At 43.6% G+C, this 22,486-nt stretch overlaps 9 protein-coding genes across 9 annotated transcripts; 3 read left to right on the forward strand and 6 right to left on the reverse strand.

Moving 5' to 3' along the window:
- Positions 1–572: 572 nt before the first annotated feature.
- On the forward strand, positions 573–2,689 carry T310_4130 (Cyclin-dependent kinase; the record flags this gene model as incomplete). Its single annotated transcript, XM_013473015.1, has 7 exons — positions 573–706; positions 768–849; positions 904–1,000; positions 1,056–1,138; positions 1,321–1,556; positions 1,609–1,803; positions 1,882–2,689. The coding sequence occupies 7 exons, from the start codon at positions 573–575 to the stop codon at positions 2,687–2,689; spliced, it is 1,635 nt and encodes a 544-aa protein (XP_013328469.1).
- A 545-nt stretch (positions 2,690–3,234) lies between these two features.
- T310_4131 (Phosphoglycerate dehydrogenase) lies at positions 3,235–5,052 on the reverse strand (the record flags this gene model as incomplete). Its single annotated transcript, XM_013473016.1, has 7 exons — positions 3,235–3,263; positions 3,324–3,405; positions 3,458–3,516; positions 3,565–3,607; positions 3,675–4,264; positions 4,320–4,627; positions 4,742–5,052. 7 exons carry the CDS (start codon positions 5,050–5,052, stop codon positions 3,235–3,237), a joined length of 1,422 nt encoding a protein of 473 aa, XP_013328470.1.
- Positions 5,053–5,693: 641 nt separating this feature from the next.
- Positions 5,694–7,479, reverse strand: T310_4132 (Serine--tRNA ligase; the record flags this gene model as incomplete). The annotated part of the gene is made up of 7 exons (XM_013473017.1): positions 5,694–5,870; positions 5,935–6,303; positions 6,354–6,444; positions 6,500–6,921; positions 6,993–7,154; positions 7,225–7,295; positions 7,347–7,479. 7 exons carry the CDS (start codon positions 7,477–7,479, stop codon positions 5,694–5,696), a joined length of 1,425 nt encoding a protein of 474 aa, XP_013328471.1.
- A 1,383-nt stretch (positions 7,480–8,862) lies between these two features.
- Positions 8,863–9,650, reverse strand: T310_4133 (Rheb small monomeric GTPase RhbA; the record flags this gene model as incomplete). The annotated part of the gene is made up of 3 exons (XM_013473018.1): positions 8,863–9,102; positions 9,164–9,292; positions 9,510–9,650. 3 exons carry the CDS (start codon positions 9,648–9,650, stop codon positions 8,863–8,865), a joined length of 510 nt encoding a protein of 169 aa, XP_013328472.1.
- A 1,092-nt stretch (positions 9,651–10,742) lies between these two features.
- T310_4134 (uncharacterized protein) lies at positions 10,743–13,485 on the reverse strand (the record flags this gene model as incomplete). Its single annotated transcript, XM_013473019.1, has 3 exons — positions 10,743–11,027; positions 11,080–12,983; positions 13,035–13,485. 3 exons carry the CDS (start codon positions 13,483–13,485, stop codon positions 10,743–10,745), a joined length of 2,640 nt encoding a protein of 879 aa, XP_013328473.1.
- Positions 13,486–14,678: 1,193 nt separating this feature from the next.
- T310_4135 (Uracil phosphoribosyltransferase) lies at positions 14,679–15,580 on the forward strand (the record flags this gene model as incomplete). The annotated part of the gene is made up of 4 exons (XM_013473020.1): positions 14,679–14,839; positions 14,892–15,250; positions 15,299–15,470; positions 15,529–15,580. 4 exons carry the CDS (start codon positions 14,679–14,681, stop codon positions 15,578–15,580), a joined length of 744 nt encoding a protein of 247 aa, XP_013328474.1.
- A 332-nt stretch (positions 15,581–15,912) lies between these two features.
- On the reverse strand, positions 15,913–16,458 carry T310_4136 (Transcription elongation factor; the record flags this gene model as incomplete). The annotated part of the gene is made up of 3 exons (XM_013473021.1): positions 15,913–16,094; positions 16,152–16,290; positions 16,456–16,458. The coding sequence occupies 3 exons, from the start codon at positions 16,456–16,458 to the stop codon at positions 15,913–15,915; spliced, it is 324 nt and encodes a 107-aa protein (XP_013328475.1).
- Positions 16,459–17,211: 753 nt separating this feature from the next.
- T310_4137 (40S ribosomal protein S1) lies at positions 17,212–18,281 on the forward strand (the record flags this gene model as incomplete). The annotated part of the gene is made up of 6 exons (XM_013473022.1): positions 17,212–17,225; positions 17,283–17,339; positions 17,383–17,404; positions 17,454–17,479; positions 17,509–18,073; positions 18,138–18,281. 6 exons carry the CDS (start codon positions 17,212–17,214, stop codon positions 18,279–18,281), a joined length of 828 nt encoding a protein of 275 aa, XP_013328476.1.
- A 696-nt stretch (positions 18,282–18,977) lies between these two features.
- Positions 18,978–20,206, reverse strand: T310_4138 (Mitochondrial inner membrane translocase subunit (TIM17); the record flags this gene model as incomplete). Its single annotated transcript, XM_013473023.1, has 6 exons — positions 18,978–19,093; positions 19,180–19,270; positions 19,594–19,748; positions 19,822–20,020; positions 20,081–20,120; positions 20,178–20,206. The coding sequence occupies 6 exons, from the start codon at positions 20,204–20,206 to the stop codon at positions 18,978–18,980; spliced, it is 630 nt and encodes a 209-aa protein (XP_013328477.1).
- Positions 20,207–22,486: the final 2,280 nt, after the last annotated feature.

Below are 22,486 nucleotides of genomic sequence, written 5' to 3' on the forward strand. Positions count from 1 at the left end.
TTGAAACGTTAGGTGTCAAAGGCCAAGTTGACTTGGGAAAGGCGGCCGTTCTCCACGTGATAAAAAGGCTTGGCATGCTGAACATCTGCCAAGAGGATAAGCTCCGTGAACCCCGGACTACAAGGTAATGAAGGACAACTTCTATAAAATGAGGTTAGTTGAGTCAATCAGAAATATACTCGATCCGGCGACTTCTTTTGCAAGGCTTGCTATTGACTATCACTTAGTCATGAAGAGCTTGTCAATTGTGAATAGTTATTGAAGGCTGCTCGGTCAATGCAGAAACATTCACTTACAACTCTGAAGACAGCTTCCTTAGGGTTCACGTTTTTTTAGGGTGATAGTTATTCTATTCCCCTGTATTCGTCCGACTCGTGTTACAGTCAAAGCTTTTTCACTTTCTTATCAGCTGAACAAAACTTCAAAGAGTCTCTTTAACTACCTCCCTGTCTTAATGAAACTACAGGGTTCATTGCTGGTGGGTTTTTTGTGGCGACAGAGCTGGACTTGTCGTCTTCGTCATCGAAATCACTCTGAGAAAAATATCTTATTATGCAAAATCATGGGCAAAAATGGTTCTGCCGGTGCCGTTATCATCTCCCAAGATGCCTCTTGAACGGGACAATCATGGTCATTCTCGCTTTCGAGGCTGTTCGAACATCCGGGAGTTTGAATTTTTAGGTAAATTAGGTGAAGGTACATTCGGGTGAGTATTCTCTCTTATGCCTAAAGCGTCTTGCTACAATAAGCTGATTGTACTCCCACAGGGAAGTTTACAAGGCCCGATCTAAAAGAGATGGGTCTATTGTTGCCCTTAAGAAGATTTTGATGCATAATGAAAAAGATGGGGTGAGCTTGCTGCGCATTCTATGTAGTTCACTGAGCCTGCTGACATTCCTTTAGTTCCCAATCACTGCCTTACGCGAGATTAAACTTCTCAAGATGTTGTCTCATCCAAACATCTTGCGGCTACAAGAAATGGCTGTCGAGAGAAGTAAGGGTGTGTATTGATGACTCTGGTTGTTAGGCTTTCCCGCTGATTTTTTGATTATTAGGGGAGGGCAGGAAAAAGCCGAGCATGTACATGGTGACACCTTATATGGAACATGACCTCTCTGGTCTTCTGGAAAATCCCAATGTTCGTTTCACCGAGCCACAAATCAAATGCTATATGTTGCAACTTCTGGAAGGGGTCCGATATTTGCACGAGGTAGTCCTTCATCATCCCAAGTTTTAAAATCGGAGACTGATTTTGCAATAGAACAGGATACTGCATCGCGATATGAAAGGTTTGGCTCATTATTGGACAATCGAATTTAGGGACTAATCAGAGTGATAAAAGCTGCGAATCTTCTTATCAACAACAAGGGTATTCTTCAAATCGCTGATTTTGGACTCGCCCGGTTATACGACGAACCACCTCCACAACCTGGCAAAGGCGGCGGTGAAGCTAGAAGGGATTATACACCTTTGGTGGTAACCCGATGGTACAGACCCCCGGAACTCCTGCTGCAACTACGGCGTTACACAACAGCTATAGACATGTGGGGTGTAGGGTGAGCTTTTTCCCCATATTCCGGGTTTATTGCAGAATTTAACGCATTTCAGCTGCGTCTTCGGCGAGATGTTCAAAGGCAAACCTATCCTAGCCGGTAACAGTGACCTCAACCAGGTGCAGTTAATATTCAACCTCGTTGGAGCTCCTACGGAAGAAAATATGCCTGGATGGAGTTCGCTTCCAGGGTGTGATGGTGTAAGAAATTTCGGGTCTAAACCTGGAAATTTATCCCAGGTCTTCAAAGAGTATGGTTAAATTCCCTTATTATCCTACCCCTTTCTCCTGTTTCTTCTTCTTTCACGGCCTTGTCTCACTTTCCATAGCCAAGGACCTCTCGCGATATCCCTGCTTGGCGAACTTCTCAAACTCGACTGGCGAAAGAGAATTAATGCCATCGATGCCTTAAAACACCCTTACTTCTCAAGTCCTCCGCTTCCAGCCCGGCCAGGGGAACTTCCTCACTTTGAAGATTCACATGAGTTCGATAGACGACAATTCCGTGGACAAAGAGCGGTTCCGCCTCCAGCTCCCCCGGGAGGACCTGCAGGACTAGATCCAAACGGAGACTGGACGATTAATTCCGGTTCCCGGGCGGGCCCTGAACAGAGAGGTGCCCGCATCCCGGGCGCTGCACGTGGACTACGTTCAAGTGCCAGTGGTATTCCTGGGGGATCTCGGCGACCTGCTGACATGCGCGTTCCTGAGACTCAACAGGTGAGACAGGATTCAGATGATTTGACTCAACATGCTCCAGCCTGGCATAGAGATGGGTTGCCACCTAGGCCCCCGGTTTCTTCTCAACAGCCGTGGGCTGCAAATCACACTTGGAGAAGCGACAATCGTTATGACCAACGAAGAGACAGGCATCAATCTTGGACCGGCCCCCGCGCCGAAGGAAAAATGGATACGTATGTTTCCAGATACGATGGGCAAGACAATCGATCTCGGATTCGGGATGATGACGCTGCAAAATCCGAGAATGACTGGCATGATGGTAGGCAAGACTCTTCACGGTATACAAGCAGGAGAGATCATGCCCGTGATCCAATTTCTCGCAGACGTAGCCGTAGTCCACCTCCGAGAGAGAGAGGACGAGACGAAGATCTAAATTACCAGCTTTATCGTCGTTGACCTATCGAAGAAAGTTTACGTCTCATTCTCTTCTTAATGTGTGTTCTTATCATGGCTGTTTGCTTCTTGAGCCCCTCTCACTTTTTTTCTTCGCCTTATCTCTGATTGTCCCATGTTTAGTGCGATGACAATGATGTCAAAGTGAACTTCCGAGGTTAGATTCTCATGTCAACATTTTAACACTTATGGATGCAAGTAAAAGGAAAGTATGATCTAATCACGCCTGTCTGGTTGCGGCCTAGCGTTGCATTGAGAAAAAAAAGCAACAGGTAAAAAATATGGATTTATTGCTCTACAACGAAGGATTTATGTATCCGAATAACTTCAAAAAGAAAGAAAATGGTCGAGTTTCATGCTCTTCATGTGTTGAGACACTAAAGAGAGATCACTTAGCTGTAGTTGTGTGCTCTTTTTTTGGCTCCCCAGAACACCTTTCCACTTGCAATTACCATACCCTATCTATGACATGTGAAGCTGCATAATGTTGAATTCACCGAATATCCGAGAAATGCAACTTTTACATTGGACCGGATTTTATAAGACAATCAGTACAAGATGCGAGTCATTATCCGGGCTAAAAGATGAAAATTAGCAAACAAGACAGACATATTGTTATTTGACTGTGAACTCTTACATGAAAGGCTCTCTAGTCTTTCATAAAGGTCCTTGATAGTTGCAGTGTCAACATCACTGATATCAGCCATAAGGTATGCAACCTAGTCTTGTTAATCTCCTTTTATTACTTAACTTCTGAGTGCCAGAACTTACATCACCCCGGCTGTCTGTCATTTGCTTATCAACATTGTGATCGGCTAGTATTTCATTCACTAGTCAAGTTAGAAAAAGAGCTTCATAAATAATGGAAAGATTTTTACCTTTACGTAGCACTCCAGGAATATTCTGGTGGATAAAGATCACCTGCAGGATATTGTTAATGCTAGTTCACTGCAAGAACAGAATTCTGATAAAAAAAAGCATCACATACCCGGGCATGGTTTGGTTGATCCATAGTTAAAGAACGAAGATTGACTTCAGGGAGGTTTACAGCTCCCAAAGTGGTCCCTTCATTCACATATCGCACCAGTGCTTGGCCTACCTCAATGCCAATAGCTCTCTGAGCCTCCTCAGTGCTACCCCCAATATGAGGTGTTAATATCACATTTTTGAGACTACGGAGCTCTGTGCACCAAGGATTAAGGTCATCTGTGAAGTAATCACCGTTGCCTGCAGGCTCATTTGGATAGACATCAAGAGCAGCGCCTGCAATCTTGCCTGTCCGCATTGCCTGGATTAATGCTGGAATATCAACGACACTGCCTCGACTTGCATTGATCAAATAGCTTCCATGCTTCATCTGCTCAAATTGTTGTTGGCCAATCATATTACGTGTTTCTGGGAGTTCGGGAACATGGAGGCTGACGAAGTCAGAACCACGAAGGAGTGCTTCCAAAGTTGGTACTTGTCGTGCTGTTCCCATTGCCATCAGGTTAACAACGTCATAATAAATGACAGACATGCCCATTGCTTCTGCTAAAACTGAAAGCTGGGACCCAATATGGCCGTAGCCGATGATGCCTGGGATAACTCATTAGAAAGGTGTCAAGAGAAGGTCCTGGAGAAAGCATATTACCGAGTGTCTTGCCACGAATTTCCCAGCATTTGCTGCTCACTTTGTTCCAAGTGCCATTGTGCATTTCATTTGAGCGGTCACCTAACTGCCGAGCCAAAGCAATAATCTCCCCAATAACCAATTCAGCGACGCTTCGAGAATTGCTAAAAGGCGAATTAAAGACCGCAATACCATGATCTGCCGCGTACTGCAGGTCGACTTGGTTTGTTCCAATGCAAAAACAGCCGATTACAATGAGATTTCGTGCTTCTTTCAGGACTCGTGCGGTGAGCTTGGTCTTCGATCGAATTCCGATGACATGTACATCCCTAAAATTTAAATAGCAGTATAAGCAAATGTAATTTTTTTTTCTATATTTAAGAATTTTTCAAAAAAAAAAAAGGGGGGGAGGGGGGGGGGGGGGGGAAGGCATGAACTGTTACCGAATCTTTTCAATAAGCTCGTCCTCCGGCAAGGAAGTCTTGAGAGATTCAACTTGATATCCTTGTTCAGCAAGGATGTCACGACCAGTCTGATTAATATTTTCTAGCAGCAAAATCTTAATATCTTCAGTAGCAAAAGGTTTAAGATGTTTCGCTGCAGCTGAAGCCGCAGTTCGACTGGCAGCTGACACGCCATAATTCGATGACGAAGGAGAATGGAAGGTGGCAGTTGGTGATGTTGAGAAACCTAAACTGCGTGCAAGATGGTGAGATAGTTCACCTTGATTAATGTCTTTTGAAAAAGCCGCCATGGTGCAAATTCAGCACTCAATTCACGTTAGAGGCAGACACAAAAGAATCTCGATTGCTATCAAGGGAAGATGATGTAGATGCAGTGAGTCACTGGGAAATTTCGGTAGGTAGTCTTGCATTGAAGTACACCATTACTCTACACCGAAGAATCGGAACAAATTTTTTTGGTAATATAACTAATTAATATTTAATAAGCTCATCTACCCGTTATCCGCACGCACCCCACTTGTCACTCCGTTTTCGGAAGAGGAACAAAACAGAATAGTGTAGCTTGATTGAATGTTTCTAAATTGCCTAGGCGCAGAAATAATTACTAGTGCGTCTTGCATGACAAAAAAGTATAGATGAAATGACTGGACTCATACCTAACTAGCTGCCCCTAGTCCCTTTGCTGCCATACTCTGATCTTCTTATCTGATCTATTTATACGAGTATTGCCTTAAATCTTGTCGTATATAGTTAAGAACCTGATAGGCTGGATTAATAGCATCAGGAAAATGTCTCGATTCACACATTCCATGACACACCTCCGCACAGAACAGCATAGGCACTTGGATCATTTTACTATTTGAAAGTTCGCAGGTGCTAAGCTACATAACTGGCAAACTGACGCAAGATCCCAGAAATGCAACCCCTAGAACTAGACTTTGAGATCTTCTATCTTCTTGGCTACGTCTGACGGAGTTGCTGCGGGTTTAGCACTTGGTTTTCCCTTTACCTTCTGGGAGGTGCTATCCTTTGGTAGATCCCTTGTATAGGGAATAAACTCTGGCGCACCCGGTATATATTTTCGCAGAGGCTCGGGAACATTAATACCCTGCATCCAGCTAGTTAGTCTGTTGATACGAACCCCGAGATAGAAGAAAAAGAATGTCGCTCACATTTTCCGTTTGGTAATTTTCCAAGATGCAGCAGAGTGTCCGTTCTGTAGCACAAAGAGTGGCATTCAAAGCATGCACATAGGATTTCCTTGTGTCTGTTGTCTTTTTGGCACCGTACCGTATATCCAATTCTCGTGATTGATAATCGGTGCAGTTAGAACAAGAAACGAGTTCCTTGTATTCGCCTTGGAACGGAAACCAAGCTTCAAGATCGTATTTCTTAGAAGCAGCATTGTTCAAAGCACCGGATACTATGGAAACAATTCGGTACGGAAGCCCAAGAGACTGATAGAATTCCTCTGAAGTCGCGATCATTTCGTCAAATGCTTGCCACGAGTCTTCTGGCTTGGTTAAAACAAATTGTTCAACCTGCCTCAAGTTAGATATCTTCAAGGAGAGAAATAGCCCTTCAGCTGTACCTTTTCAAACTGATGAACACGGAAGATTCCCCATGCATCTTTTCCATGTGCTCCCGCCTCTTTGCGATAACAGGTGCTAAACCCAGCATATCTGATAGCAGTTTAGAGGCTTCAATCTCCAGAGAAAAGAACAATCAGAAACTTACTTGATGGGCAGATCTTTTTCCTGAAGCCACTCCCCTCCATGCAAAGCAGACAATGGCTGTTCAGAAGTCGCAATGAGATATTTATCAGTGGATTTGTCATCGCTTTCAATGACTTTGTACAGTTCCTCATCGAACTGTTCAAGCTGTGCAGTTTTCGCCATGACATCTCTGAGCATGAATTGCGGTGGCTGGTTTGGCTTATAGCCTTTCCGCCAAAGAAACTCCAAGCCATAGTTCACCAACGCGAGGTTGAGGAACAGCCCATAACCAGTCAGGCAATATCCGCGGTGACCAACAATTTTGACAGCACGCTCCCAGTCGTAGCCATCCAAACGAGTGAGCACTTCATGATGTGATAAGCAGTCACGCTTTTCTACCACCACATTTTCCGGTGCCCATGTCCGGATCAGCTCATTATCATCCTAGAATTGATAGATCAGTGTCGGTTCACCTATTCTGCTTGTCCATATAAAGATAAAAGCAAAGGTCATACCTCATTGTTGCTCACAGGGACTGACTCATGGACATAATTTCCAATGCTCTTGATCTTTTTGTCGCGTTCAGCTTCCTTCTCAATTGCATGGTCATCAGCTTGTTTTTTGCGTTTCTCAAGCTGAGCTTTCTGCTCTAGCAAATCGGTCGCATCCTCCTTATTCTAAACTTATGTCAGAAATCTGGGGGCAAAAAAAGTCATGAATTCAGTTCTCCAAGACTGTTGGACCAACCTTCTTTTTCTTTCCTATTTCTTTCAGCAGTGCGTTTAATTGAGAGCCAAGCTGCATTGCTTCGTAGCGCGCTATATAGAAAATTAGCCACCACACTCTAAGTTTAACAACTGAAGCCATACATTTACGGGCATCTTCGAATAATTTCTGGACCTCATCAACTATCTCTTCAGAGGCGTATCGACGACGCTGACTCTCCTTAATTTTGTTCGGGTCTCCACCGCGATCGGTGACAAAATCATTGAAATCTAGCATATCGGTTCAGATAGTGTGTGACGTGAGGAAAGTGGATGCTGCTGCTGTTGTTAAGAAAGTCTTCGACATCAAGTGTCTCCTGGGGAGTCAATCTTTTTTGTGTCTTAGAACAACAGAGGGGTAAAAAATCCAACACGGGTTTATGGGTGCATAGAACGAATAAAGAATGAGGGGCAGACAACTTTTCTGTGGAGCATTACATGGTGTAACATTACAATACAAAGCGGCAAGCCCTACATGGGCATTGTAATTCTCACGAAGCAACACGTATTACAGAGCATACTGTAATAAACAACAAGCCTTCAATCCCTCGCTTCACTTGGGCGGCTTGCAGAGAAAGGCATTATATAAGCTTATATTACTAATAAGAAGCCTTACAATCCCATGCTCTATTTGTGAGGCTTAATGGGTAGGAGGTATACAAATACCTATTACTACTCCCTAAAGCTTATGGTAAAGCCTAAAATAAATTGCTCCTAAACCCTTATACTTGAATGCTCCGGGCCAAATGCCTGTAATGTAAGCCTATATAAAACCTATAGGGAAGCCTATATTAGTAGATGGAGGCACTGAAGGGGTGCTGATAATGTACAGACTAGGTATAGGTAGGGGAGGCAGGAAGCCAATACGGAGTAATTTCTAAAGACAGGTGCTGACTAAGCTATCTGCTTGTAAAATTCGCTCAGAGTACTATTTTACAACTGGCACCTTCACATCTACATTTCGGAAGGAAAACAAAGTTATACAACACGGATAATCAATAAAACAAATTAGAAAAAAGACCTTCCTAGTGGGAATCAGACCCCCGCCTGCTGCGTCCTCCATGAGGATGACCGTGTCCTTCAAGGACCTGTCCAATTTGATTGTATGAAAGACAGCGATGTTCACCGCTACTACCGAGTACACCTGGCGATTTATCGAGCCTAGACCTCACCATACTCTGTGCTCATAGAACATGCATTTTTTTGGATCAGGCTTACATCAGCGCTCATGCTTAGTAAGTAACATACGCCAGACAGCATATTTTCACCTCGATGAATAGTAATTAAAATAAAAAGCACACTAAAAAGATGGCCAATATTTGTTTTGGAAGGAAGTCTATAGCATCACAGTGTTCATAACAAATTCCCAAGAAAAAGAAAAAAGAGAAATAAAAGGGGAAAACCACACCACGCAGCATCTGTTTACTCCGTAGAAACAGAATGAAGTATTCTTATTAGATCCCTCAGAATAAAAGCTTCACAGCGCACGGAGACAAGAAAGCCGGACATAGATATCGGGTAGGATTTATACACCCCGCTGGTGAGAAAGCCGTGGTGCATATACTCCATCCGCGCCATTCGATATCGAGTCACTAAACATTTGAAGTCTCAGGTATTCGTCCTACATAACAGCGCATTTACTTCCGCCTGTTGGCTGGGACGGATTTTGAGATTTCTCGATCTCTCCAATCATCAGATCGAACGCCTTCGCGACATTGTAGTCAAGGCGAGCACTAGCCTCAGTGAAAGCACAGTGAAACTGCTCGCCTAGTTGGCGACCTTCTTCCAGTGACACCTGTCGCTGGTCGGGTTTAAGATCACTTTTATTTCCGACAATCACCAACGGCACCCAGTCTGCGCCCTAGATTGTACATCTCAGTACCACCAGTGCTGTAGATTCGGCTTCAGCTATCCAGCCTTACCAGATGATTCAATATCTTCTCTCTGATGACAGTGACCATATCAAATGACTGACGAGAAGCAACCGAGTACACGATCATATATCCATGAATTCCAATGAAGTGTTTCGAATTCAGGATGCTATATTCGTCCTTTCACAGGTCTTAGCGTAGCTGCTTAATGCGTTGTGGATTGCTTCGCTACCTGTCCAGCAGTATCCACGATCTCTGTTGCAAAGTCTTGGCCCTTATGCTTGATTATCCGACTGAATGTGTTCTCAATCGTCGGATAATAACTCTCCACGAAATGATGGTCGACGAAACGAACGGTGAGAGACGACTTCCCTTGAAGAAATTGTCAGCAACGTACCAGATGAATACGGTATACAAGCCCCGCAGCCCCATGGTGCAACTTAAAAAGAGCAGTGATGGACTGGGCAGTTTTTGATCGCATACCGACGGATCGACTGCCAACAATGGCTATCTTTCGCTGCTTTGGCGGCGCAGGCATTTTGCCGCTTTTACTGGGATTTTAATCACCAAAACAACTTCTGAAGACCCACGAGGGCTGCGCTGTTGATGGGCACTGAAGCCAGAGCAAAGGGGTTACTGCAACGGTCCGATGATGCTGTCCGCAACTAGTGAAAGCCGGCTAGAGGAGGGGAGATGATTGTCCAATACACAAACATGTAATTTAAAAGAGGCTCTCTCCCGCAATAATGGGATTAGCAAAATATATCTGTGTTTATTAATGAGATACAATTGAGCAACGAAAGACGGTAATGTCGTTGTCGCTGGGCTTTCTTTCCCCTCGAAATGAACTAGTGGAGTTCGATGATGAAATGAAGGCGCGTTAGGTAATAGTAGCTGATTAGGTAGGTAGCTGCCTGCAGGTGCCAGATGCCCGGCGGTGGGCGGCAAGAGCCTAGAAGGAAAACGACTCCCAAGGACGGCGCGGCGGCGCCACCACAATCCTAAAGGACTCTTGCCGACTCTCGGGTATTTTTTAACTACGGAGTACGGAGTGTGCTCCGTCACTAATGGCATGTACAGATTAGTCAAGGCGGAGCCCCGCCGTGTAGACAGCAAGCTGGGAGCGCTCAGAATGCACGGGAATAGTATTAGGTCACATAATATTATGAGATGAGAAGCCTTACCTGGTCTATGGCTTTTGTTCCCGAAGCCTGCTCCTATTATTAAGTAGAGTCTCTCATCTCCTACCCAGGTATTCCTTATTAATATGCTCTATTCTTTATACATTTCTTTACCATATGTCATCACTAATAGAACCCTTGTTGTTTAATTCCTCTCAAAATAATAGGGGGTTTGTAGATTTCATACAAATTATTATTTTTAATAATAGAAAGGAGACTATCACCATGGGATACCGATTGCTTGCAGAACTATCAATCCCAAGAATACCTGTGCATATCCCCCGTGTATTATGCAGAACCTGGCAGATTCATCAAACCGGATCGTAACATGTATGTACGTACAGATAGGAATTCACACAACAGATATACTTTCGAACGGTTTGCTTTCGGTGGCGATGAGCTGTGCAGGTCATTCTGTTTCACAGACCTACATGCCTCTGCTAGGTAATCTAAGCTCCCGCTTCGATTGCTCGGATTTGATTCAAGATTCCCTGAAGTCTCGAGGTAAACTCTATCAAAGGACCACTCTCTGCTTGAGATTGTTGTAGTTCCTCGTCAACTTTTCGATGATAGTGCAGGAATTCATCCACCGTAGCGAGAAGCCGGGCTAGACCCGTGCCCCCCAGCGAAATCTTGAGACGAGAGCGGACCTCCATGTCAAGGCACAGAGTACAAAGTAGGACAGACAGATATCCAAAAGCAACGTTAGAATGTGTTTGGACAACAGAATCAGCCTGATACATATGTCAGGAAAAAATAACTTTGAGCAATAGAGGATGATCTTACTTCGGAAATGGTGTCCAAACCCGTGGAGAATAAATGGAGAAGGTGTTCGAGCAATGAGTTGGAATCGATCTCGAGAGTAAAAATAATCCTTCTTGATGTCGCACTCTCCTCCGTCAGATTGATCAAGGCACCAAGAGCCAGGATTACTATATCAAGTGAATCTTTATTCTCGCCGATGAGATCTCCGGATGCCATTTTGAAATGTGTTAGGATTATTTTGACGAGGCCCTGAATGAATTCCGAAGTGGCAAAGTCCTCGCAAAGTGATGGGTTATTGTTGGTAATGTTCAAAATAAGCCTGAGGTGCAGAATGAGGAGCTGACTAGAACGACCCCTATTCAAGAGGCCCAGTGTGAAAAGCAAGTGACTAGATTGGGCAAGTGGTTTTAGAGCATTATGATGATCATCTCCAAGAGAGCTAGACAGAGTCGTGTGCACCTCAAGGATTGATAAAGTTGATTCCAAAATCAGAACATCTTTTTGTGTAGAGTCAAGATCTCTGATATGCATAGAATGTTTCAGAAGCAGCTGTGTCAGCTCACGCACAGCAAAATAAGGAAGAATGTTTGCAGTCTCTCCTCTTTCCCGAAATTTCCGTACGGTTAACTGCATAGAGCGAAGTAGAATTCGTTGTGGAGAAAGCCATGACGGCAACTGATGAGTGAAAACTGTAGACTCGCGTAGGCGAGAGGATAGATCCCGTATAGCCGCTTGACTCGCTTTAGACAGACTATATCGACGCTGCGCCACGAGCGTTGAGATATCTTCATCCATCGCGAGCAACGATGGTATCAGGGTCAAAATCCTTGGCCAAAAAGTCATAGTAACACTTGAAGGTACGGCACCGACACAAAGGATAAAAGCATATGCGCAGATTGCGAGATATGATGAAATGGCATCGAGTTGAGCTGTAATGCAACTCGCTAAGCGCCTGAAGCATCCACTTTCAACAAAGCGCCGTGCAAATTGCATGTCGGAGAGCTTCTCACAGAGTTGGATTAAGCCATCTTGTCGAGCAGACACTGAATTAGCGGCATCCTCAACATCTTCAAATATAGAATCGACAACTCCTTGAAATCGAACATTTTTCCCGGCTTGTCGAAGTTCGTGGATGCTTCTGACTGATCCAAGCCCGGTGGCTTCGTCACTCTCGATGGATGAGGTTGGATTGGCCGGTTCTAGTGGACCACATATAGGTTGATGCAAATCAGCCTGGTTATCAATATCCCTTAGGTCTTCCGAAATATCGATGTTGCTCAGAAACGATCGCTGGCGTGCATATGTAATCTTTGAACCGCTGGACTGAGATGAAAGACTTGTATTCGCGATTCGGTCAGCTTTTTTATGACGCAATTCAAGGGACTGACGGCGTTCAGTTGGAACATCATCCCGAGCTGTGTCAGAAGCCTGGGATGACGTGGGCAGTTCATAATTCTCATCAGAGTCACTAGATTTGTTCGCTCCAATGGGATCATGTATACCTAAGGAGTCTACCAGTCTCCTACGGGTAGAAGAGCCATCTTGACGTTTAGCAACAATATCTCCAGATGACATGGGGGTTGACAGGGAATAGTATATGGATAGTTCAGAATGGTCTGGGCATGTTAGATCTGACAATTGCTGTCGAGACACCAAATAACCATCATCGGGGCCTATGTTTTTGTGCATGTTAGAACTCCTTTCTCGGTATGGATAGTCGTGACGCAAAGGAGACGTCGTCGATTCGAGACCATCTGGTTCGAATTCGATATCAGAAGTCTTCGATGAAACCAGGTACCCAGCAGATGACTTCTGGGAGGCGCTTTCTGGTTCAGCAGAAATTTCCAGACCTCTTGTGCTTTTTGTCTCGGTGAATGATAATCTGCTGCGAACACTAGATTCTAACTCATTCGATTGAACACCAACTGAACGACAATTAGTATCAAACAAATAACTTGAAGATGTCCTTTTCTTACAAGCTCCAAGAGTGTTGTGTCGCCTTTTCGGAGAAGCATAAGGAGTAGCTGAGCTGAAGACGCCATCCTTCTGAAGTATGTGCTCCTGATTTCCGGTCAATGTTCTACGTCTCTTTGGAGTCCTCGGGTTTTGCTGCCTATCGTCACTAGAAGAAGCATGTTCACAAGCATTCGTCGCCCTCTCCTCGGAACTATGACTTGAGGTATGTCTTAGCTTCTTGGGAGCGGGATGCCTTTCGCGACTGTGATGGCCCATTTCCGGTGTTTGTGGTTGCGACTGTATTTGAGGCCGAAGTTGGGAACTTTCGCCAAAGCCATTTCTGGAGCCTGCAATGGGAGCGCTCTGTGGCGACTGAGATTTTATGGTCTTATTCATGTGTTGGATCTGCTTCTTCGATGATTTCCCGTACGTCATCAGCTTGCGACGGCGTTCGGGTATATTCCCCTCCATCGTCAGTCAATTTCGTGCAACTTTCAAATTATGCCAGGAGAAAGATTGACAGAGCGGTAGGTGTCGGAAGTATCATTAGGGAGAAAGATCCTTTTTAGGGAAGCTATCTCTGTAAGATGACATGATTAGCAAACGAAGTTGTGGAGGTTGAAATAGACTGTTGTGACAAAAGAACCGCGCACATTGTATGAGGATGGCAAAGAGGCTTCCATGAGCGACCTCCAGACAATCCCAGATAACATTAGCGTCACTCGTAATCACCTGCATGCAGTCAATACATGTATCTGTTCATTCCTTCATGCATTGAAGGCCTTCCTCAGTTTTGATGGTGGTCAAACTGCCTCTTGCGATATTGCAATCGTGAAAGGGTGGAGCCTCAATCCAGGTTGCCATACATGCAGGGTTGTTACCCCGCGTCAATAGTAAACAGATTATTAGAAAAAGAAATGCATTCTTTCTCATGGCTTGACATCCAACAGCCAGGAAGCTAAAAATGAGTTGGTAGGTACCTAGGCAGGTAGCCACTATCAGGACTAGGGCCTCCGGCAGCGTATCTCATGGTTCTACAGAGAAACCTTATTGTACTGTAGAAAGCACAATCCGAAATTGGATGACATGACGGAGGACATGACAGAAACCTGTGGTCTCAAGTTGTTCTGTTAATCTTTTTAGTCAGAAATCAAGATATCCTGACATGCTCAGATTAAGCAGCTTTACTACTTATCCATGAACCTCAAAGGGAGAAAAATGTAGATTTTGTCTAACTCTGCGAAGTGTATCCAAGTCTGTTTTTCGCAATTTGTAAGGAATATCAAACGTGTATGTGTCTAAACTGCTTGTCCACATGGACTTAATAGAGCTACTGTGTTATCTGTGTTACTTATCTAGTACAAGGGATTAAGTGCGTTTTCCGCCTGGTTTTAAAGAGAACAAGTACGACATCGATGTTTCAACTCTGAAGAATATGATCAAATATTGTGCCTTCATCCGAGGCTAGTCCCATTGAGCGGTGTGACTTGAGGAGCTCAAGAAAGCATGTTATCCATGCACGTTGATAAGGATGTAGATGTACATATGTCTCTTCGGGAGTTCTGCAACTAAATACTCCGTTAGGTCTCCTGAGCCGCTTTCTCCTTTTTTACTCATCTTTAACCGTCTTTGACTTCGATCACCCCACTCTATACTCAACTATAATGACTACAGAGAGGGGTGAACATATTCCTTCACCTGCTCAAGGTGTGGGACCATTCTACCGACCTGATGGTGAGAAACCAACAGCAACAGTGTCGAAAGATGTCTCCTATGAGAATGTTCATGTTCTACCCCAAACCCCCCAATTGATCGCGCTCCTAACGTAAGGATAACAAAACATACGTTTAAATATGTTCGTACTAACTCTATTGAAGAATGATAAGGGATCAAAGAACCGGGCGCGCTGACTTCATATTCTACTCAAACCGCATCATTCGGCTTCTGGTCGAAGAGGGCCTGAACCATCTGCCTGTTGTGGAACAGTCCGTCACGACTCCTGTTGGCCGTTCCTATTTGGGAGTCAAATTCCAGGGGAAGATTTGTGGTGTCTCGATCATGAGGGCAGGAGAAGCTATGGAACAAGGACTGAGAGATTGCTGTCGATCAGTCCGCATCGGGAAGATATTGATTCAAAGAGACGAAGAGACTTGCCGTCCGAAACTGTTCTATGAGAAGCTCCCCGCTGATATTGCGCAGAGATGGGTCCTTCTTCTGGACCCCATGTTTGCAACAGGTAGTTATATTATCCATGATGTCTGTGCTGTCGCTAAATTTGGAGTAGGTGGCTCTGCAACGATGGCCGTTGAAGTTTTGAAATCCAAGGGCGTGCCGGAAGAGCGTATTCTTTTTCTAAATCTTATAGCCAGTCCTTCTGGGGTTGCAGATTTCGCTCAACGGTTTCCGAAACTCAGAGTAGTGACAGCTTTTATCGACCAGGGATTAGACGAGAAGAAGTATGTGAGCTGAAGAACGCTACCTTCATCGGCTTATTAGCTAATTTTATTTCAACAGATACATTATTCCAGGCCTCGGTGACTTCGGTGATAGATATTACACTCTATAGATTCGTACAAAACATCACTTCAGCCAATACGGTCAGTGGAAATGAAAGACTAAGGGAAAAATTGGGCACCAGGGCCAGGGTGGATTCTCCCGAAAAGGATCTGGACCTGTTGGCCTTTCCCATTGCTTCCAATAAGCGCTGCTCTGAAGTCGCAAGGTCGAATTATCCTTAAACCATGGACATATGTATTTGATGGTCAAAGTCTTAGGGCCTCTGGATGCAGTGTGTATGGATTCATAGCAGGAACAATGGAGAATGTCCTCTAGTACTTTCTTGAGGATAGGGAGTGGATTGATTGCCTTGAACACTGTTTATTAAATTCAAACAAGATATTAGTAATCGTCATCATCGTAGGGAACATCCACATTGCCATGGTCCACGGCCTGCTTTGGGGAGGCTGATGAGCCTTGGCCACCATGGGAATCGCTTTGTTCATATTTATTTGCAGTTGTTTTAGCAACTGCATCACACGCATCAACCCAGTCTGAATAGACATCAACAGCTGCTGAGAGATCTAGAAATAGGAAGGGTATTAGTAACACTACTAACGACTATGGACTCAGAGACTCACAGTTTATACCAGTCTGGAAGCGTTGTCCGCAGACTTTGCATGACAAATTACCCAGGCCTAGCTTCTTATCCAGCTTCACTGTGACAGAATTTTCGTGATTACAAAAGAGACATGCAAATGTTGTCGGCAGCGGTTCTCTCTGGTACAGCAGTTAGTACAATCAGAATGTATGAAAATCGAACTACTTTCTTTCTTGGGACCCTGGGGTTTCCTGCTTGACTTCTTTCGTTTACCCTAGACATATTGTCAGTAACACTCTCAAGGTACAAGTTGCGAGACACAAGCACTGCAATTCAGTCCTTACCATGATGGATCTTCAAACAGCTTCTCAAAAGATATGTTCTCTCTCCTGCTGAAAACTCGATATTAGTCAAGCAGCAATAATAAAAATATTCCAACGGTGATAGAATTGCCACATATCATATTAAACCAACACATATGCATCCGAGGACATGAAATTATGGCAACCATCAACTAGGTGCAGGATCTTTTTTTTTAAAAAAAAGAACTTCACATCATGCCTCACATGAAAGGGTTATCTCAAGCAGGCGAACTTGTACACAGTACAATTAGGATTTAGAGACTTATTCATAATGATTCTGAGAATGGAAGTACTTCGTTCTTGACTAAACAAATTTTGCATACCTAGTTACTCACAAGATGATTCCACCATGCAAGTTCTCTTGACAAGTGTAGGAAACCGGGAGATACAAACTAGGATAGTATAGTAGATCTGGGTTGGCATTACAGAGCATTGAATTCTACTTTGTACACCTGCAAGTGCAGCCACCTTTTGAGCTAGAAGATCCACAGTCGATCTTAGCCTAGTCCGTATTCATGAATCATGTGGGTCTTACGATATGACATAAGCCAGTGTGATTATGTAATAGTCATGTTAGGGCGGAGACCTCGCTTAAACTGACATCTGTGTGCGCTTTTTTGAATCCCGTGTTTCACTCCACGGATCGGCACCTTCAACCATCTCGACCCGGAACTCACAGCGAGTCTGCGATCAAATAGTCTGTCTTCTGCTATAGCGAGATAGACTCGAGTCGCAACGATGGCTGTTGGAAAGTAAGGCGCTCTGTATACATCTCGATCGCCTTTTTTTCACGCAAAATTACTTGACAGAATGGAACGTAAATTATTGACATTTTTCTTTACTCAGGAACAAGCGCTTGTCGAAGGGTAAGAAGGGCCTGAAGAAGAGGACCGTTGATCCTTTCTCTAGGAAGGATGAATACTCTGTCAAGGTTTGCTGTTTCCCGACCTATTGTCGAGGCTATACTAACGACTATGCAGGCCCCTTCGACCTTCCAGATCCGAGAGTATGAACCTCCTTGCTGAGTCTTCTTAGCCGTGCTACACGCGGCACCCTATTTCATCCTACGGAGAAACTTGCTGACAATTACCAATTAAGCGTTGGAAAGACACTTGTCAATCGGACTACTGGTCTGAAGAACGCCAATGATGCACTGAAGGGGCGAATCTTCGAGGTCTCGCTTGCTGATCTGCAGAATGACGAGGACCACGCCTTCCGCAAGATTAAGCTCCGCGTGGATGAGGTCCAAGGCAAGAACTGTCTCACCAACTTTCACGGGTTGGACTTCACAACAGACAAGTTGCGATCTCTGGTTCGCAAATGGCAGACTCTGATTGAGGCAAATGTGACTGTGAAAACTACTGATGACTATCTCCTTCGCCTCTTCGCCATTGCCTTCACAAAGAGACGCCCGAATCAGATCAAGAAGACGACCTACGCTAGATCATCCCAGATTCGTGCCATTCGGAAGAAAATGACTGAGATCATCCAGCGTGAAGCGTCCAGCTGCAGCCTTTCTCAACTTACGACCAAACTCATTCCAGAAGTCATTGGTCGTGAAATTGAAAAGTCAACTCAGGGCATTTACCCCCTCCAAAATGTATGCAAAAGCTAGCTGCCCTAGCTCTTGAAGTCCGAGGTTTGTTAACCTATGCTGTTGATAGGTCCACATTCGCAAGGTCAAGCTTCTCAAGGCGCCTAAATTCGACCTCGGTGCGTTGTTGAACTTGCATGGGGAATCATCGACAGACGACAAGGGCCATAAGGTCGAGCGGGAGTTTAAAGAGCGGGTCCTGGAGAGTGTCTAATGCTAGATATTATGGCCATTTTTCTTACCCTAGCCTATCAACACATCAGCGCTGTTCCTCTATGCTACGAGACATACTAGGGAACATGTATGTACGGGTACTTTAGAGGGACTTGCTGACCAGTGTCTTCGTCAAAAAGAAAAGCACATTTGAAGATTGAATTCGAGGTGTCTTCAACTCTTGGTATTTAGTAGTTAGACTGATTAGTACTGCTTGACTAAGAACCTCGAATTAAAAATGTTTACTGCCTAATTTGGGTTAGAGGGTTTACTTCAAACTACCTTAGGTACCTAGGTAGGTAAGTCAGCTTATACTACATTGGTGCATTAAGTTCAGGTGACACTGACACAACTGATACAAGCACAAATGAAGAAAGGAAGCCTGATTTTTTTTTCTCTGCTGGAGGCTGTAGAAGTTATCTCCTTATGGGAATTTGCCGATTCCGTTGATACATAGTGTATCTACAGTTACAAGACATAATCATAAATATAGATATCATACTCATACAATGTCTTCATAGGGCCAAATTTACTTCCCGGGTTGTCCGTGTGACATAGAGTTGACAACGCAACTATGGACGGCAGATAAGATTTCCTGAGTCTACCAACAGCATCGCCTTTCTGTCGGCCATACGACCTGCCTCGATTTAGACATGCAGTGGACTGCGATGACCTAGGCATTCAATGTCACAAAATTTTATGCTAGCACGCCTGTAGAGATCGGAAGTAAGGGGCTCTCCTTCTCTATCAGCACTCCATGTGATTTGTTAAAGCAGCAGACGTAAATGGCATTTGATGGGGCTGCATTTTCACCTGTACGATGGTAGCGTAGCTGCTAGCCTATGATTAATAGGATTTCCTTTTATCTCCCTGTAAGATAATAGGATAGGACCATGCACCTGATTTCCCATTCCACGGCCAGCCTACTAAAGACGATGAATTGGCTCTGGAATCAATCTGTTTCTCTGCAATGAGATCTCCCATAGCTACCTTGAGTGGAATAAGAACACAAGCAAATCTCTAAGTAGAACGTAAAACATCTCGCCATGCCTCTTTAGATTTATGACCCTGACCGAACACCTGAGGAAAGAGAGAGTTGATATGATACAATACTGTACAGAGCTGGCGTAAGAAGAATCTAGAAGCGACAATGTAGAGGATAGGAGGTATAGGAGGTAAGTTAAGCAATTGCCTTTTCTGTTGAAGGCGGAGGTGGAAGCTAAATTCGAACGCCAGGAGTCAGTTTCAGGAACACCGATCATGAAGAAGCTGAAAGCAGGGAGACTATGGATCCAAACGAAAATGAATCTCACCTCTAGCTTTGTGTTGTCTGCCATCATTCTTTGGAAACCAATACCGACACCCTCGATAACAGCCAGGAAAACAGCGCACATAATAGCTGAATTCCGGGCAGCCTTGTATCCTCCTCTAATCGCTAGAGCACCACCAGTGAAAAAACCAGCAATAACTAGAAGCTCGTGAGTATATAACATCGGAATTTTTTTTTAAAAAAAATCGAGACTGTCCAGGAGTAGACATACTGGCATTGTAAGGGTCCTCCTTCTTTCTGATTCCCTTAATCGCGCAATCAAATGTCGAAAACATGCCACCCCATACACCGAAGTTGCCGCCAAGAACGGGTGCTCGCGCCTTAATGGCGGTGATGGCTCCTATCCGTCGCTCTCCATAGGGGCTGTTTCTGAAACCTTTAACACCATGCCAGACTGCACCACCGATAGCCTATACAGAGTGTCAGTAACAAAACACATCAACATCTAATTTTGGAACAAGAACACATACACCCATGCAGAAAGCCCCTCCAAAGTCAGACAAGGCGACCCTTGTCAAACCGAGTCAGTTAATCAGAGATGAGATACAGGATGGAGAAAACCATTACCAGGGACAGGGGTCGCGGGAGTGATCCATTGTGGAGAGAAAGGACGGAGACCAAATAAGCCTGAGAAGAGGAGAGAGTCACAAATATAAAGAAAGAAAGTAATGAGTCAGGAATGATAGTCTATGACAAAGGGTATTAGAATGCTGCTTTGAAAGGTGTTGATGACAGAAGTTTGCGGATTGGATAACATCAGAACCGTCAACTTTTTTGCTGTCTTGGAAAAACATACGGAGTAATGTGACCTCAATCAGAACTAAGAGTGAGTAACACGTGACATGACCCACAATGTTAGTTCCCGTAGCATACAGGGTAGGAAAATCAAGGGATTGCTCTGTACTCCGTACTTTGAATACCCCTGCTAATTTATTATTATTTTACAAGCCTTCAACAACTCGCTCTGCTCATCTAGGCTTGAAGGGGAAAGAATACCTAGGCTTACTAATTGCTCTGGACTTTTGGCCCTCTACAAGCCTGTAATGTAAGCCTATATAAAGCCTTTGAGGGAGCCTATGCAGGAGGCACTATAATGCCTATATATAGTGAAGGCACTGTGAAGCCTATATGGAGGATATGGAGGAGGGCATCAAAAGAAACCACACATGCTAACAGACACTAGTAATTTTCATGTTTCAGCCAGTACTGTGCCCCCCACCTAATTTACTATACTAACCTCAGTATCTTAGAAGTCTCCCCATCCTTAATATCTTCTTAGTCTCTATCAATATTTTCCTACAGCTTCTATATTAAAAGCTTCTCTTTTATATGCCTCCCCTTATAACTATAAGAATCCTTACCTATATAACCTTTTTTATATTTATTACTACCCTCTAAGCAAATAACCTCCTTAATATAATATATAATTTGCTTAATCTACTGCTAGATCTACTCCTATGGTAGCTTTTTTAAATATAAAGCTAAGTATCTTTTAAAGTCTTCTTATTAGCTAGTATACTATAAAGAGTTGTCTATTTCTTTACCTATATCTAATATAGTTTAATTATATTAAGGTCTAATAAATTACTAGGCCATAATAAGTATTTAATGCTATAGAAGCTATATACCTCTTCTTAAGTATAGTAAGTATAGGCTAATATATTATCTTCTTAGACTATAGTATTAGGATAGTCCTTTATATATTCCTTTATAAAGGGGATGAGCTTTAGAACTAATACTTCTTATAAAATAGTAACATAGTAAAATTATCATATATAAAAAATTAGCTTATATTCTAATAGTAATACTAATCAACTGTAACAGGCTGTAACAGTGTAATGCCACAGGCTCAAGGACATACCAAGCCACATACTTTGCTGGCTATAAGACTTTAGGCTAAGGGTTTCAGAATCATGTGACCTATTCTACAATTGGGCTCAGAAAATCAGTGAAAAAGGGGTTCAAATCCACCTAGATTGGGTCCCTGGTCATATGGGCATATATGGGAATGCTAAAGCTGATGAATGTGCTAAATATGGAGCTGATTGGTCAGAAAAAGACCCTAAGACCTTCCTATCTATTAGCTTCTTAAAAAAGAAGCTAAAATCAAAGGCCTTAGAAGAATGGCAAGATATATGGGGCAAAGCCAAGATTAGTGACCACTATAAGCAATTTAAAGTGCAGCCTAAGTGGAAACCTAGCCCATTAAAGCTGACTAAGCAACTGTGGTCATCTATTATTCAGCTAAAACTAGGTCATGGGTATTTTAGGTCATACCTAGTCAGGCTACCTGCATATAATAGTGGAACATGCAATCTATGCCAAACCAATCAGGAGCAGACCCCATATCATCTACTATTCCATTGCCCAGCCTATAGAGATGTCAGATATAGAGCATTCTCTAGGGTAGATAGAAAAGATTATAATCTTTTCTATCTCTTTTCTAAGGACGGCCAAGAAAGTTTAGTTGAATTCCTAAAGGAGACAAAAATAGCCACTAGGAAGTGGCACATAGGAGCTAATGATTAAGCAAGAACCCTACTACCTAGTCTAACCCATAGAACCAGGCTTACTAGGCATAGATTATCTAATCATGCTTATTAAGCCACCTCTCCTATCCTGACTCCCCTTTGTGTTTTTTTTTTCTGTTCTTTCTCTCATTTCTTTGTCTTTGTTAAATCCACCTATACCTACTATTCCTTAACATTTGATTTCTTTACATTATACTACAGCCTGTCTCTCATTCCCTATTTCTGTCCCTCATAGAAGGTTCCCACTGTTGACTGGTCTATAGCATAACCCACCTGTATATAGATATTAGCTACTAAGCCCTACTGCCTAGGTGGTAGGCAGAGCGTGCATAGTCTCTGACTAAA

Source organism: Rasamsonia emersonii (genome assembly GCF_000968595.1).
Source record: "Rasamsonia emersonii CBS 393.64 chromosome Unknown ctg1118621760095, whole genome shotgun sequence".
In the NCBI taxonomy this organism is placed as follows: domain Eukaryota; kingdom Fungi; phylum Ascomycota; class Eurotiomycetes; order Eurotiales; family Trichocomaceae; genus Rasamsonia; species Rasamsonia emersonii.